The sequence below is a fragment of the Sipha flava genome, unplaced genomic scaffold (assembly GCF_003268045.1).
Source record: "Sipha flava isolate LNK unplaced genomic scaffold, YSA_version1 1_pilon_pilon, whole genome shotgun sequence".
Classification (NCBI taxonomy): domain Eukaryota; kingdom Metazoa; phylum Arthropoda; class Insecta; order Hemiptera; family Aphididae; genus Sipha; species Sipha flava.
Window position 1 is genome coordinate 1,077,345 of NW_020272783.1, and position 18,958 is coordinate 1,096,302.

At 25.6% G+C, this 18,958-nt stretch overlaps 1 protein-coding gene across 3 annotated transcripts in view; it reads right to left on the reverse strand.

The window, feature by feature from the left end:
- LOC112682021 (fasciclin-1) overlaps positions 1-18,958 on the reverse strand; it is a 64,782-nt gene that overhangs the window by 740 nt on the left and 45,084 nt on the right. For 2 of the 3 annotated variants that reach the window (XM_025552466.1, XM_025552469.1), the window contains exons 2-12: positions 10,846-10,990; positions 7,568-7,740; positions 7,375-7,508; positions 5,327-5,423; positions 4,316-4,496; positions 3,964-4,124; positions 3,865-3,873; positions 3,320-3,562; positions 1,371-1,591; positions 682-844; positions 447-606 (exon numbers count right to left, since the gene is read on the reverse strand). In XM_025552466.1, the coding sequence (XP_025408251.1) occupies positions 447-606; positions 682-844; positions 1,371-1,591; positions 3,320-3,562; positions 3,865-3,873; positions 3,964-4,124; positions 4,316-4,496; positions 5,327-5,423; positions 7,375-7,508; positions 7,568-7,740; positions 10,846-10,990 (1,687 nt within the window). The remainder of the gene's footprint in view (positions 1-446; positions 607-681; positions 845-1,370; positions 1,592-3,319; positions 3,563-3,864; positions 3,874-3,963; positions 4,125-4,315; positions 4,497-5,326; positions 5,424-7,374; positions 7,509-7,567; positions 7,741-10,845; positions 10,991-18,958) is intronic. The other variant, XM_025552470.1, reaches the window with a different exon arrangement.

Here is an 18,958-nt window from a genome sequence, read left to right on the forward strand (position 1 = left end):
AAATATTAGTTTTAAATAAACAGTCATTAAAATGCAGCGCCTAAAAAAAAACTAGTGAATTTTCTGAATTAATCTACTCTATTAATCCATTATATATTTCAAATTGTACTTCGAAAAGGAAAAAATACAATCCATTAATTTAATAAATGAGTGTTAAATTAATGTCATTGATATACCTATAAATCTCAACAAACAACAATGAAACTAAAGTTATTATTTATCAAACATTTTACTTTAAAAGATACACAATGCATTCGTTTATGAAAACCAATTCACATTAGTTAGTGTAAAATAATTAAATATAAAATAAATATATTTTATAAACAGAAAAAATATTGATTAAGAAAATATAACAGATGCCATCATAATTATTTAATATAATTTAATAATAAATTAAAAGATTAAAATCAGATTTAGTATGTATTATTAACCGATTAAACATATACCTTCTTCTGGCAAATCCTTAATCTTTACATACATGGACACATCACGTACAGTAGGAAGTTTGACAGATAAATTGTAATTGTTGTTGGCTTCTTTCCTTAAATCATCCATTGTATATGCTTTATCTGCGACGATCAAATGACGTTCCAAAATTTGACGGGCCTTAACAAGAAGATTACAAATAAAAATTAAAACAAGTTGCAGATATTATTAATTCAAAAAGTAATTTTAGCATACAAGGTAAGAGTATTCAGGCATAAACAATTTTTTATACACCGAGGGGTTATCGATTGACAGCCTCTTCCATGCAGAATCCCTAGGCACAAAATAAGTGAATCGCTTTTGAACATCACTCAGTTGGTCGTTAAGTGAAGACACTTGGCCAAGGTAATTAGTGTCACTGTAAATTAATAAAAATGTATTAAAAATATTTTAATATTAAATTTAACTTTTATTTATTTAATTTTTATTTACGGTGCATTATCTAGTAATTGCATATTAAAAACATATAAAAGTAAATTATTTATAACATAAATTAATCACATTTTTTTTTTAATTTATTTGTTTATTTTTTTTATAATTCATTATATTTTATTTTTTCACTGCGTGCAATACTGTAAATATATTAAGTGACTAATAATAATTATAACTCTTGAAGTATAACATAAACGATTTGGAATATTAGTTTATTAAAGAAAATATTTTTTTTCGTAACGGAAGTCAGTTTAAACAATGAAAATAAGATAATATTTAACATGATATTATATATATAAACACTAAAACGTGTCATCCCAATGAAAACTATATAATATATAGTCACGGTAATTCACCATGCATTCACCAAACTAGCAGGCAAGTGTAGTTTAAAAAACACAGTGTCTTCTACAAGACAGTCACTCTATTATCTCTATTATCTCAGTACTCACTTGAGCGTGGGGTCAGTGGCCAGTTTGCGGTCGACAGTCGATGATGGAATGCCAAGTACATGGTCAATGATGTGTATGATTCCGTTTGTAGCAGCCAGATTAGCCTGAACCACGGTAGCGTTTACGCCACCACCCTCCAGGGTCAACGTGCGGTTTTTACCACTGGTAACGACGTTGAAGAACAAATCCTTGCGTGGCACTAGGGTGGCAACCTGAAAGCGCTGATCCATTGTAGACAGGAAAAAACCAAACAAAACAAAAATGAAAATCGTGCACACTCATGCTATTACAATAATATTAATTAAACGTAATTACTATTAAGTATCAATTTAAAACGGTTTAAAAGCATTCAAGGCATGTCAATACTAATAAAAAATATTAAATCTAAATACATATAAACACCTATTTATACTTGAGATCTTTTTTTGTATTAATTATTGAATACTTTAAGATGACCTAAGAGCTATTTCATAAATATGATTTTTTTTTTCTTTTTTTAATTATTCTATTTAAATACTAAATAAATAAATAATAAATAATATAAATATAATATTCAAAAGTATAATCCAAATGTAAAATTCAACCAGAGAATATATAGAGTGAAAGTATTTTAATTTTAAATTCCGTTCGATTAATATTAATAAATAAATGTATTAGCTATAACCTATACACAATAGAAAACTAATAACTTAGATGGAATATTCAGAGATACTCATAATTAACTAAAACATGGTAAATTACTAAAAATTAAAAACCACATTCCTTAATCAGTAAATTATTTATAATTTCATAAGAGATTAAAATCTATCAAGTATGTTATTACAAAAAAATTGAATTTGCAATGGAATTAAATTTAAAAGAAACTTTAATTTTAATTAAGTTTTTAAAATACGTTTTCAAGAAATTCTTTGTTTAAATTAATTACTTTAATATTTTTTCATTGAACTGCTCGATATTCAAGATTAACAGTTTAGTTGTAATGTCTCTAAAGAATATATATGTTATTTTATAATATCGTTGATACAATTAAACAATGAACGACAAAAACCACAATCTAAGTAGAAAATTATAAAATAATATGTAGTAGGTAAATAGAATAAAATATACAAATTATATTATTTTAACACATATGCCATAATATTAGATAATGTATTAGTGTAATGTGACACACATAGTAGACGACAGTAAATTATAATACAATTTATTAAATAAAAAGAAAAATGAATAGAAAATACTATGAAAATACGGTTCTAGACCAAAATAGCGAAATAATTAAACGTGAATATGAAAATCGCGAATTGATAATAGCGAAAATAAAAACAGCAAATTTTAAAATAAGCGATCATGCATAATAGCGAAACTACAGTTTTTTGTCAATTCTATTTTGAATACTATACATATTAATATAGTGCTTGGATAAGTTTCAAGAAACAAAACTATCACTTATTTTATTAATAATTAGTATTTCTAACAATATAATAAATATTCTTTAGGAGGAAGCCACCCTACTTTATGGAAATTTATTTATGTAATAGAGAAAATTCGAAATTTATAAGAATTAAAACGAGAACAGTATAATTTTGAAGAACAACCAGAGATAAAAATAAATTCCAGGACTATGCTAAAAGACTTAATTTGTTTATTACAAATTATAATACTAATGATAATAATAACTTTGTAAATGATATACCATATAGTTTTTCACTAAATTCCTAACATTTATTTTTAAAAATTATTATCACTAAATGCCTAATTGTATATCTTCGCTATTATATAATTTCGCTCTTTTTTATAATTCGCTGTTTTTATTTTCGCCATTATTAATTCGTGATTTTTACATTCGAGATTATTGTTTCACTATTTTGGCCGAATACCTGATAATACAGTAAAATAAGAGTGTACAATTTAGGAAAACGAAACTAATCTACTGTAACTATAAAACGGCATACCTTGTCTGTCGATCCCGAGACAATATCTTCAATGGACAACCTACCGTTGACGACGTGCAAGTTTAATAATGACTTAATGTAGGTGCGATTGGTCAAATACGACTGAATGGATTGTTCGTTGAATGCATTATTAGAAGGCGCAAAAAGTGTAACATTTGTGAGGCTAGAGAGTTGATCTAGAAAATCTTTATCGGTGTTCATAATCTCTTCATAGAATCTGTGCAAGATACCATATTCTCTATCCTGTTAACATGAAAAAAATACATTAATATGTACGTAACATTATAAATACATGGTATAAATTGTATTTAAAATGCGAAAACTAATGAGATTTCTAATTATATATGTAAATAATAATAGGAAAAGCTAAGCTAATGGCATAGAAATATAGCCTATAGGTGATATTTCTATGTAATTGATAAATAACATAATAATTATTAACATTAGGCAAGTCATTTTATAATTACATACAATAGAAATTAATTTAATTAAACTCAAGAATAAATTTAATAAATAATTATGCAAATAAGTTATCGATTACTAACCTTGTATGACTGTTATTTTATTTGAAGATGTGCATAATATGAAACAAAACAAAATAAATTTTGAGTGTGATATATAATTATAAATAAACATTAACTAACCTCAACGAATTCTTTCACATTATTGTCAACAACCATCAATGGTCTACTGATCAAATGTACTACGCCATTTTTGATAGGTATATTGGCTTTTACGATTTCTGCTACTACAGCTCCAGTAGGATGTGTACCATCAGAGTTTAAAGTGTCACTGCTTACGAAATCTATGTGTAAAAAAAAATCGGTTAAAACTATTTAAACTGTGATAGTTTAATATAATAACACCCCATAGTAAATTATAATTATTGATTTAAAATTATTAAAATAACAAGCGTATGACATAGGATAATAAACACGTATTTCGAGTTTACAATTAGCAAATAGAATATAAGTTAGATGTTATAATCTATCTTACATTTAGTTTTATCTCCTTCTTCGGCCTTTGAAAAAAATGCAACTACTTTAAGCATATCAGTGAATGCTAAGGTTTCAAATTGTTCACCCTCATTGGTTGGTCCCAAAAACAATACATTATCAGGTATAATGTGGGCGTCAATCACTTTCACATCGATTTTTTCTGGTCTTACTTTAGGATGCTGAAATCAAGTAAAAAAAACATTAATCAAATCAGTAAAAAAATATCAGCTTTAATTGACGTAAAAATAATTTTAATACTAGAAGAATACCATTTCAAAATCACTCAAAAAATAAAATAAATTATACCTTAATCTATAAAACATTCTTATATCACGTTATTAATACTCAGTGATGCAGAATAACATGATATTGGTAATTTAGTAGCATATTTACATAAAAATAAAGCTTACTTACTCTAACAATGTTTAAAAATTGTAAAATCTAATTATTACATGGTTTTAGACATTAATACTAATACCAACATTTACTATCCAAATGGTATGTTTATTTGAATTTATGAAAATTATATTTAATCACAATAAAAAAAACCCGAAGTTAAATACATATAAAATGTATACAACGAACATTCCATGAATGTTTTCATTAAAAACTGTAGAAATGCATATTCAAAGGTACTCTATTTTTTTATTTTGAAATGTAGAATATACAAACAAATAAAACTAAAAGAGACAGTCACGATGAGTGTTAAAATATTTTACAGCTATAATTTAAATGTACTCGAATAACCTTTAAAATGATAGTTCGTGATCATCTTTTACATTATAATGATACAGTTTAATTTATGAAACCCTCCAGCATAATATGCTACAGAATGAAATTCATATTATATTACGAGTATATATTTTCAAAACACTTATCATATACAAATATAACATTTCACCGACTGGTGGTATCTTTATGTATAAAATGAATGCTTAAATTTCTAACGATGAATATGTGAAATTACATCAAACTAAAATTAAATTTAAATTATAAAAAAAATACTTACATTGGCAACTTCATCGACGGGTATGAAAAATGTATGACCACCTTGATTCGAGAATACATGTTTCTTTTCCAAACTTTGTACACGTTGAAGGAAAATACTATAAAGACAAAATATTTCGTCATTATATAAGTAAATTATTTATATTTTAAATGAAAAGATTATAATTAAAAATGTATATAAAACGAGTTTTTATCTTTCTAACATTTTAAGAAATTACATATATGATTCTAAAAATAGCGAGACATTAATTGGCCATTCGATAGTATTTATAAAAATATATTTATATAAATATATCGTATAAAAAAGTTAGTTATTTCGCTTTTGTTTTTGATATAAATAATTCCCAAATATTACATATTACTCGTGAATTTCATAAATTATATACCAAGAGTGGATTTAAATAAAACATTTTCAAGGGTTTATTTTAATTATTAATAATTATATTTAATAACACATGAATTATTTATAAAGTAAGTTAAATATGTTTATATTATTAGAGTAGATAATAGCCGAAAAAAATGAGTAGTGTGCGGTTCATTTGAATAATATTTACGTACTCTTGACATAATCATTAAATATAAATATCTGTAATTTGCGTGAATACAACTTTGGAATCATAAGAGTGTCAAATATTATAAGCATTTGTTATTTAGATAAAAAAAAATTTCAATATAAATAGATGAAATTTGAAAAACGGTAAGTACTATTCATTACTGTAGAATTTCAAAATATATTTATGTATATTTTTTTTATAAACAAATATTTAAACAATAAATTAATTGATATGAATCTGAGACCCAATGAACTCACTGAAAATAAATTTTGAATGCAATGGTTAGTTATACTGATTTAAAATTTAAAATAATAATTTATCATTGATTAGTTCCTGGGGTATACGAAATACACAAAAAGAAGAACCCACAATTTTCCATGTATTTCCATTCTTAATAAATCACTTCCATGAAGTTCATAGGGTAATTTTTCAAAAATACATACAAAAACTTGTTATACAGTTGAAAGATTGGTTGGAAAAAAGTAAAATCGCAGAAAAATTATAAGTGATTACATAGTATCAAGCATAAAAATACTTTTCTTTAACAGATTTCATTAATGAATTTTTAACTTAAAATTAAAGTTAATAAAACACTCGAACATATATGCAACTTCAAAGTTAATGTAGTTAGTTTTGTTGTAGATAAAATATATCTCAATAACGAACTACATAGCTGAAATGACAAAACAATGATAACATATCCATTCCTAGTTTACTTAAGTTTACAAATTTTATGTGAGTTGGAAAAGAATTTTTAAATAATAAAGTATTTCCCTAATAGTTAAATACGAAAATTACTCAATTATAATAAGAACAGAATGCATATGATCTGTATTCAACGATTTGCTAACGGTAATAACAGGATGTACTAGTATTATGCGTGGTATGCTCCCGACCGAGGTGATACGGAGACCCTTCAATGAGGTAATTAAACATGCTATGGAAGTGGGTGTAGAAGACTGAAGCGAAGACGATTAAATGTAATTAAAAGAAATAATACAAAAGGAAATGAGTCGTACGACGTACGAGACAAAGCAGTCAGTTCTGCTCGGAGACAATTTTAAGATGACGCCCGTATGTATTAGTATTTAAAATGCAATTTCGATTTCTGGAAGTTAACACTGCACAGACTTTATCCTCAGTTATATCAAATTAAATATTACTTAAAACACTAATAAGTAGTTATTAAAGAATCAATTTGTTTGGATGTGTACTAATATCCTGTCAAAACTTATAACCTATATACATAAAACAATTGAAAAACTTTTTTTATAGACAAGTAAAATGATCAATGGCATACAAAACAATGGTGCCAACTGTTATTAAACTATGATTAAATATTTTAATTATTTATATAATAAATTATATAAAATTATAAATTTTTAGTACCTACATAGAAAAATATAACAAATAACACTAATATATGATGTATGATTGAACTAAAGAAAATGTTATCACATTTATAATTTAATATAATATGTAATTATATAATTACTTAGTGTGGTAACCGTTCAAGTCCAGGAATTCAGCATTTTCCATGAATTCCCAAGCATTTGGATTGTAGATCATTTGGGGGCTGTTTTTTTTCAATCGTAAAGGTTGTAACACTTGATCGATAACGTGCAACACCTAATTTTTAACAAAAATTAGTTACGATCTTTCAACTATTAAGAGTACTTGATTCTTACTTGTGGTTTGCCAATTGTATTGTTGTGCTCATAATTAGCCAAATGATAAACCACTTTGGCTTGATTGATGTATATTTCCTCCGGACTTTTCTTTGTTATCCACATGGGCGGATTACCATCAAGTTCGGAGAAAACAGATTTCCCTAATTGTTCTAATTTCATCGGTACGTTTGCTATAAATATAAAATAAAAAAGCTTATTAACATGATGTTTTATTTGAAATAAAAATTATTTATAACTTTTAACATAAAGAAAAATGACATAAAAAGTTCACATATGTTACATTTTAAAAATTAGAATGACAGAATTATGTTGTTTTGATGATAATATGATATTTATAATAATTTTAATATTTTTTTATTATTATATTATACACAAAAAATTTAAGTATTAACTAATTAATGTTAATATTTTAGTTTAAATTTTAAATGGGTAATTTTTTACTTTTTTAGTGTAATTATTATTAAATAATAAATAATAGAAGTATCAAAGGAAATAGAAAAATGTATTATAAAATTTACGTACAAATATTTTATATTATTGAATTGACAACATTAAAATATTTGTTAGAATATGAATATAATAAAATATTATAATCTGTGTCTGTAGTGTCAATATTTAATTGTATTATTCGAAAGAAAACTAAAATAAAATTGCAAATAAAAATAATTTTTCATATTTAAATATGATATATAATTTTTAACTAACCAATATATTTTTACTAAGTATAAAAATTAAAAAGGTAATTTAGTATCTAAAATACAAGTCAAAAATATTTTAAATTTTTTATGAGAGAATTTCAAAAACGAAACATATTATACGTTTTGGTCATTTTATACATTTTAAACGTGTACATTACCAACTCTGGTAAAAACCCAAAAACTTTGTTCCATATTTTTGCTAAATTTATTTGCCACGTCCATATTATAAAATGAACCAACTAAAACTTAAAAACTTGGTAGAAAATCTATAAATTATATTTATATATTTCCGCAGTTTGTTTTAGTGTCGTCATTGTATGATTCATCTCTTTATACTTTACATATAGTGGTGAGTCACTATCTGTGTCATTTATCACCTCTATGATTGTTTTTTTTTTATTATCTCAACGTTCGTCGTTCCCTATTTATTATATTTACTTTATTTATCCAATACCTATAAAATCTTTTTCCTTATTTATATTTTCTCTACCCATTTACACCCTATACTATCTCCAACCATCTCTTTTTTCTGCTGGTTTTACAATTTAACCTCATGATTAAGTGACTATATGTAATTACATTTAATTCATTTGTATTTATTTAAGTGAATTACGTAACCGTAGAGACTAATTGTTTTTAAATTGATATTTTTTCAGGGAAATACATTAATTGTACCTCGATGATTAAATTGTAGATTGGATGTTGATAAACACTATTTAAATAAAATATATAAAATAAATACCATTGTAAAGCTATTGAATATATGAATACAATGAATTTGAATAACTATCTTGTCGAAGTTTCCGTATAATTAATATATTTTACTGTAAACTTGATCGCATGATTGGCGTCACATTTAAACCGATAATGGTGATAATTAATTTGTATTCAATAAAACAACGAAGGTCAAAAAGTTTCATCTTCATGACATTCATGAGTGAGATGTATCATTATATCTTATACCAAACCTATTTACTTTGCACATATATACACAATGTTATTGTATTTTCTGTAGAAGCAATATTCATTTCAAATAGGCGTTACTAGTAGTGTCAACAAATTAAAATTACGAAATTTAAAATGCCCCAAGAAATGCTGTACTTAGTTAAAAGAATGAATTTGGAAAAAAAAATGGAAAATAACTATTATTATGCTTAAACAAAGCTACACGATAGGTTCTCTTTAACAGATAAAACATAAGTCTTACAAAAACTAAAAATACGTACGGTGCATAAATTATATATTAACAAAACAACAAATACTTTGGGATACATACATATCAGTACTGGAAGATGAATTTTAAATTTTCATTTTCAACCATTAGATAATATATATGCATATACCAAACAAAGTGTCTTCTGAGAGAATTTACTGGTTCAAAATGACTAGGCAATAGAATAATATTTTTATTTTTATTTAATGATATAAACATTTAAAAGAGGACTTATCGAAAAGCCGGATTTTTGCAAAAACACAGAGTATATTTTACATATAACAATAATATAAAATTTCATTTAAAAATGTCAATACGTAAAAAGTACAAAGGAAAAATGTTTATTTAATAAACACAAAAATCCGTAATTTTTTTATTATAATATAAATATTATATAAGATTTGTATGAATAGTTAAATTAAATAAGTAAAATTTTAAGTATTTCTATAAGCGAATTCCGTTCAAATATTTCCAGATAATTTAAATCACTTAATATTTGACACGTCGATGATGAATAAGTAAGTCATGCTTGTGGTCACCTCTGGATATTATTATTGGCAACACGTATACCCAATAGTATCGAGTAGTTACTAGTTTTTAATCATGGTGCATCGGTAATATACCTTACACTATGGTTTTACAACGGTACATATTATACAAAAAAAAAAAAAAACAAAGAAAAATTGTTTGATCTACCGCGGTTGTAACGGACAAACGCAGTCCAAACCGTTGGTCAAGGTGGTCTGAACTCAAGTATACTGTATCGTTATTGGGCCCATAGCATGTGACACTCTTATAAATGAACGCATTATAACTTCCTAACACCACTTCCACTTTTTTAATATATCTACTCGTACACTATATTTCGCAGAAATTCAGTATATCATCGCCTATAATTTATATGAAAATGAAATATATTTTCTTTCTAACAATTGATATAACATCCACTATACCCTCTTATATTTACTCATGTTCTTCTCGCATTCGTAAAAATGAATTAATTTATAACCCTATAGATAGACAAAATTATTACTACTTAAATCTACTTGTTTATGTATTTTAATAAATTGACTACTAGAATATTTTAAGTTGTGATAAAATAATTATAAGTGTACATCAGCTTTCAATTTAAAGTTTATATAAATAATATTTTGTTTTACTATAAGGTATACTAGTATCTACCTAATAGTAATTATATATTAAATTATAAAGTTTATTTATTAATCATGATTACTTTTAGAAAAATAATTCAAATACAAAATTAAAACAAAATCTACTAGGTACCAGTTAATATTTTTTATGTTATGTTTACTGTAGTTCTAAACCATAGAAATTAAATTGTATAAAAAACCACGATTACTCACTTATATGATAGCATGGTAAATAATCATCGTCAGTGTCTTGTTTAGTCGTTTTCATAAACGCTTCGTTGTGTGGAGCAAAAACTGTAACACTTCTCAAATGTATCGTCGAATTGGCTATTTGACTTCTTTCAATTATACTATAGATCTGTAAAAATAAATATAAATTATATTCAACTCAATACCTGTGTATGATAATAATGATACATTTTGAAAAACAAGATAAAATAATAAAATCTATATAATAATTATATGTATTTGTGCATGAAGTACATTCAAAGACTCCTGTAAATAAGAGTAAATAATAAAAAATATAAAAAATAAAAAACATGATTCTGTTGAACACATTAAAATAGTAGAGTAAAATTTTACATAAGTACGTTTTAAAAAGAATTTAAATCGAAAGTGTTATTCGTTTTCAATGATAACATTAGTAAACAAGAACATTATATTACTTATTCATCTAGATATTAGTTTCAAATACCAAACAGTAATTTATTATCACAAAAAAAATTATTATCTTCATTTTTATACTTCAAATAATTTTAAATTTTGCAATCCTTTTGCGACAATTTAAAAATTACAGAAATATTTTTAATAATATATCTATATTAACATAATACGCGTACTTTCTTTTATTACAAGCAGTATAAGAAATATTGTTTTTTTCAATATAGTAATTAGTTTAATTAATAGTGACTAGAAACAGAAAAATTTTAACAGAATATTCTATATGAACTTAGAATCAATGAACTTAGATGGTAAATAAAAAGATTATGTGCACTTGATATTGTATATTTTATTTTACATAGAAAAAATAGAGCAACAACAATAAATGTGCCATGAAAATGATACCCGAAGAAAGAAAATTTAAAATAGTTTTCATGATGACTCATCAAATATCTTCTTTGGTTTAAGAAAATAAGTATAAAATGTTTAAACATAAAATTATTTGTTTATAATTTATAAACAATAACGTTGATTCAACAAATATAATTAAAACAAAACTTACGTGGGCGAATATAAGAAAATACAGTGATATCTTACTGAAAGTGTACATGCAAAATATTTTAATAAAAAAACAGGGTACAATTTATTAATTGTGATTTACAGAGTCTTATAAACTCCGACAAAATTGTAAACATCATCGTAATATGATTAGACCTAAACAAACCAGATTTGTATAGAATTTCGTACGTTAAAAAAAAAATCAATTAACAAAGATAAAATCTTAAATGTTTTGATAATTAGTGTTGGTATGCTAAAAAATTATATGGCAATATGGGCGGGGCTTTTCCTGTATGTAGAAATATGTATAGAATTTATCAACTAAGATCAATCAAAAATGTCAAAAGAAAATGTAAGGACAAATAAACGTTAACAATTTGTTTCTACTATGGGAAAAACTAAAATATTTCAAATTCATTGCTTTTATCTTCATGTATATCAGAAGAGGCCAAACTTTTTTCGGCCACGATCTACTAATAACTAAAAACTTTATCTTTGAGGATCGACTTTCTTGGAAAATTTTTTTTCTTATTAAATAATTATAAATATTATGAAACATACTTGCTTAAAATGTATATAAACATACATAAAGTATTATAAACTAATTCCTAATTACTAAAAATAATATAATATACAGATAAAACTTATCGACAATTTATTCATAACCACCACAATTAATTTTCGTGCACGTAGCCTAAAAATAAATTCTAATATGATCGACTCTAAAATCGTCCGCCATCGACCGTTTGGCCGTCCCTGATGTATATCATTGATCGAAAACTATGCATTATGAAATATTTAAGTATATTATATGAGTGTTATTATTCCATAATAATATTTGTCGTTAATGCTTCATTTGAAATTTTTACTCTTCGTGTAATCTTAAAATACTGAAATAACATATATGTATATTTTATTCGAACCAAAACTAGAAAAATATAGGTAATCTACGATATTAAATCATGTTTATTTAGACTATAAAAATCTTTCTATCACTACTTATATAATGAATAACGCTAAAACATAAATAATTATTGGATATGGATATTACAGATATACATAATTATCCGGAGACAGTTGAATGGTAGTGCGTGCATATAAAAATAGGGTAAATAATGGTAATTAAATGGAAACTATTAACTAGATTAATAATTTTCCCTTGCAAGCAATATAAATTAAAACATAACTAATACTTCTGCTTGAAGTCATACACTACCTTACGCTGACAAGCAAATTTATAGAGATGGATCAAAGAGTGTGTGTGTGTGTATTATCGTTATAAAATCAAAATGGCTAAAATATATTTGAAAAGACAACGCCTTGAACGTCCATCAGTTGATATATTAGATCAAAAAAAAAAAGATTCCCATATAATCAATTTATTCTAAATAACACTATCAAATTAGACATTTTTTTAGCACTGATACATTTTAATGGTAATCAAAATACTCTGTGACTTCTTTTTAAGTTATTTTCTATCAACGCCTAGAAATAATGCGTTTATATATTTAAAATCGACTATCATTTAGGAACATAAATAATACATAATGAATAAACACGATGTACATACCTGCAATGACGTCGTTCAAATGTACAATATATTTTTTTACAAATAGCTATACAATCATCTAGCTTTGACTAATGCCAAACTATCATGATGGTTAATTGCAATTTCATCGTTAAAAAACAAGATTATATCATGTTCTTCATTCATTATTATTCTTTTATTTATCTCGATCCATTGTTCAAAAATATAATCATATAAATAGATTTCATCTCGAATCTATTAGTTACATTCCTATTAATTGTAACATAAAAATATCTATGACCCTCCTATCCCGCTATAGATTTATAAAACTATCTAAGAACTTCTTGGAGGGCACACATTCAAAAAAAATCCTCACACATTAAATTGATAGCACGCCACAGAAAACGAAAGTCTAAACACATACTCAAAAAATTGTTTCGTTATTGACTATTGATCTTAGAGAAATCAATCGAACATATATAAATATGTATATATTATACTATTAATTTAAACAGATATCGGTTAACGACGGATAAATCTTACCTTTAGATCGATTTTAAAAAACGATCACTGCTTTACAATTTAGTACTTAACATATTAGCGAATATTCCTTAAATACGCATTATTATTACATACAGTAATATACTTCAATTTTATTATTACAGAAAGCAATATCACAGAAACAAAAGATACTTATATAAAGATTCCCGCTTTCAATAAGTCATACTAATACCTATAACATTACAGTATTATGTATGCTCGGCACATGTATAAGAACTTAAAACACACTTCAACAATTAGAATTTTACTTGGATCCAATACCACACAATAAGATGTATAACAATAATTAAAAACGAACAAATAAATTATTTTAAATGTCTGTACGTTTCGTTGCCAAAAGCTAATGAATATTTTTTTTCAACCATTATAATGCATATTTATTTTCGCGCTCTATTCGGTTATTAGAAGAAACAATTGGATAAATAAACAAATTTCATACAATTTAAGATTCTTATTGTTCCAACACGTCTGACATTTTTGAATAGCATAGAAAAAATATTTATACTCAAAAATAACAAGTGAAAAAAATAATATTTTTGCTATATTTACAAAAACAAAAAAAAAAATTTACGATAAAGTTCAACAAGACATTTATGTTTTGACTAATGACAAATATTAAGTTTTCAAAACATTATTTCGTATAATATTTAAATCAATTTATCACAACTCGTTAGATTTACCATAGTACTGGATAAAATACCTGATAAATTGGATTATATATATATGAGTACTCGTATATATACGTCAAATAATACATACATGTTTTGAATAAGAAATTTATTTTGAAGTACCGGTAGCAAACGATAATTTGCAAAAGGCGTGGTTGTTAATTTTGACTTGTCGAGGTCACATAAGTCTGTTAACAATTATTATGCGAGTAAATAAATGGTATGGAATGTTGCCGTTATAATTGAAGATCTGCCAAACAATATAAGAAACACAAGAAGTGCAAAAATTGAGTACTATGCACATACAAAAATGTTTATATTTAAAAAGTTATTGAAAATTAATATTAAATTCTTAATTAATAGAAAATTACACTTCTAAAAAAAAATATAAAATTATTAATTAAAGGCTAAAATCTTAAAGATTCATGTACACCAACTTTTTTTGTTAATAAGATAAAAAAATTTAAATTACTTTATGATTAGTATGCATTAAATAATGTTTTCCTCCGATTTAAAAACGTTTGCATTAAATTAACAAAAGTATTTAATTGGTATATTGTTTCAATTTAACAAAATAGCACTAGACCACTTTACAAGGCCACTAAAATGTTTAACAGTGTCATAATATAATATAGGAAAGTAAGAATACAACGACAAACTTCATATGCCACAATTTTAGTAACAATTGAAAATATAAAAACATGAAAAGGATGTGGTTTCACGAAAAAGATAATTCGATTCACGAATTTTTTCAGTCGTAATCGTTATTTCATGAGGTTCATTGAAATATGTATATATATATGTACCCTATACATGTAATATGTTTTGCGTAACCAACACAATTGAACTAAATACAGAAAATAATAATATTACGCTTAACATTTAATTTGCCGAAAATAGAATTTATATACAAAAAAATATTCCTCATTTAAATATTATAATTTATAACACAAAACGTTTGTTTCAGAGATATATTGTACGTTATTCGCTCGGAATATAATATTCGACTTGTGTATTTGCAATGTTTATTTTCCCAATACATTCTCCCCTATACACGCAACACATACTCATTATTTATTTTTATTATTATTATTACTTTTTTTATTATTTTTATTTTTCTGTACGCCGCGCCAACTCTAGATCGTCTATATTATTGTCCCGTTGATAATTCCACACCATACGCAGTAGACCGTTACTATATGCAGCCCTATTGGGTAATAAAACCGACCCTCCGTTTTTTTTTCCATTCCAATATAGATCCCTAAGTTTCCGGGGTTAGTTATCGATTTAGCTAAGAAACGGTTAGGGGGCTTCGGTACGACCTCTATGCACGCGGCATATGCATATGTCCTTCATATTTGCGTGTATAACGCGCCCCAAGAATAATAAACATTTTGTTGCGCACATATAAAAAGAAAAAAGCCGTAACAACCATTTGACACAAAGTCCCAGCGATACGAATTTCGCTAAGTGAAGAGATCAATTTTGACATGAAATTTTGTCGTTTACACGAAAAATATTTGTAATATGTTATATTATTATTCGGCGCAATTTAATTGGCTTCCAAATACAGGTAGTCAATATTTTACCCTTAATAAGTATCTTTGAATTGGTTCCCTACATTTTTTTTGGAAAAATATATTGGTTAGCAAAACATTATTAATAATTTAGTTGGTCGTCATTTCTTAAATTAGGTTTACGTCAGTCACATACAAGATAACCGAGTAAATTCTTAAGTTTAACATATGGTTTACGGAATCACATTTGTATATTTTACTTCGTTACATTGAGAGTTATAAATCTATATATCAAACTAGACTGTAAATGGTTGGTGTCGAAAAAGTAAACGCGTATAATATTATGAGAACGCCTTTGTTAAATAATAATATTTAACAGTTTTGGGAGGTAATTCAAGGGTCGAATTAATATTTACCCAAAATTGGGAGCCAATTCAATGGTCACCTTAATATTTTATTTGTACTGCAATCGGGATCCTAACAGCTTTTTGACGACGCCTGAAAACCTATTCTTTAAGTTATGCACTCGAATCAAGAGTGAATTTAAAGCTATTTTTTTTTTTTTTTTATTAAAAGAACAAAAATACCGCGGTAGCTCTGGCCATTGGTCAGACAATGACTTAAATAAATTACATAGTTACATATTTACATGATTTTATACAATATAAAGTTATATTTCTTTAAATAAGGTAAATTTTTTTAGAAAAATAAATAGTTTTTGAGTTGTGGTTGGTTCAGGGCTGAAGATTTCGTATAAGTGGGTGGATCCAAGGGTTATCATACGTTCTTGCTGGTTATTTCTGCATTCTGTGAAGATGTGCTTGATGGTGAGTTGGACACCGCAGGTAGTACAGTTGGGGGGATCCTCTCTTGTCATAAGGTGGCGGTGGGTTGGTAATGTATGGCCTATTCTTAGGCAGTTTAAAATTGTTTCTTGTCTTCTGGAACAACCGGGAGGAGGAGGACATAGGAGTATTGATTTTTTTATTTCATTGAGTTTGGTAGATTGATTTGACCAATATCGTTGCCACTTTACGGCATTAAGATTTTTTATATATTTTTTTGCGTCGCTGTAGGTGAATCTAAGGCATTAAAGCTATTGTATCACTATACAACCAACAAATAATATATTAACTATATGGAATTGATTTTGTCAGTTCATTATGTCCCTAATCATAAACGTAATATATTGTTTTCTATAGTAATAATGTATAAATTTTAAAAACAATATAATATAATGTAGCACCTATTAATAATCGTAGAATAAGTAGGTATACAATGTTACAGAAGTATATAGAAATCGATGTTATTATAGATACGTGTTCTTAGAACAATTTCTTATAATTTAAGTTCCATATAAATTATAAAAAAAACCATAAAAAATAACTTACGAAAAATTATATTCAGAAAATATGTATAAATATATTTTTCGTGTATCTAAGGCACGAGTATATAAACGGAAGTTACATTTTTAGATATTCCATTACACCTAGTTTGATCTAGTTATTAGGTAAATTAAAAAAATAATAATAATAATAATAATAAATAAATGTAATAATCAATAAAATGTTTATATAATTTAGAGAATACATTTCTATAGGTATTTTTACAAAGAAAAAATATATTGTATTTCAATCGTAATCATATCGAATACTATGTGTATGGGTAGGTTTTATTTAGTTTTTCAGATACATGTCTATAATGTATAGATATATAAGTTTTATAATTTGACATATGTTTTCATATACTCGTATTATACATATATTCTAAGTAGATATAAAATTATAATTTATAATTGTCGATCCAATTTTTTTATTTTAGAAAGTTAAAGAAACATTTTTTTTTTTTTTTTTTGAATAATAAATATGATAAACTAAAAGTTTTTATCAATAATATTCAAATATTATTTTATAGTATTATTTTAATTCGTATCTTTGCTTTTTTAGTTAAATTCATAATCGAGAGCTTTAAAAAAAAAAATTGTGAGTTAAAAATGATAAGGTTACTAATTAAAAATCGCATAAACTACGCATGATGGCTATTTCAAAATAAAGTACCAGTAAAATCAACAACAATTTTTCTATAAAATCAAAGGACCAGGTAAAATGTCACGTAAGAATTAATAATAGGATTCAGTATAATAATCATCAGTCTGATGATATCCTCTCGGATGTATTCAAGGATGTTAGCATTGCGAAGCACGTACACAAAGGGTGGTGATGTTTTATAGTTTTTTCATGGAGAACACACAGAAATAAAGGAATTGTAAAAATAAGCCACTTACGCTATAGTCGACCATATTCTACGATAATCTCTAAAAAGTGTTTACAGATAACAATAAAACCCATGAAATGGGTCACTAAAAGCTCCCATGCAAATATAATAACTTATAACGTGGAATAATAAAATAATACGTTGTGAAATAACGTTTAATTAGAAAAAATGTCCTTACTATATTTCACGAGGCAACAGAAAATAGACACGGAGAAGTCTAATGCTTTAGCCTAGTGACCGGTTTCAATATTTTGACGTCACGGTACATAAAAAGAAAAAACAACCTTAAAACGAAACGACATACACGTTACAAAACTGCACAGCACATTTTTATATTATTTTCCTTCAGCTCGCGTGAGAGCAGAATATCATTATATTATAATTTTCATAATAGTTATTAATGGACGCAATAGTGACTATTAAATTGTACATTATTATGGCTGGTAGGTCACGACTTCGATTTTGCGGTGAAAGTAATTACATTGACGGAGATCACTTGCAAATTTTACTGTATATTATTATTATTATTATTATTATTATTATTATTATTATTATTATTA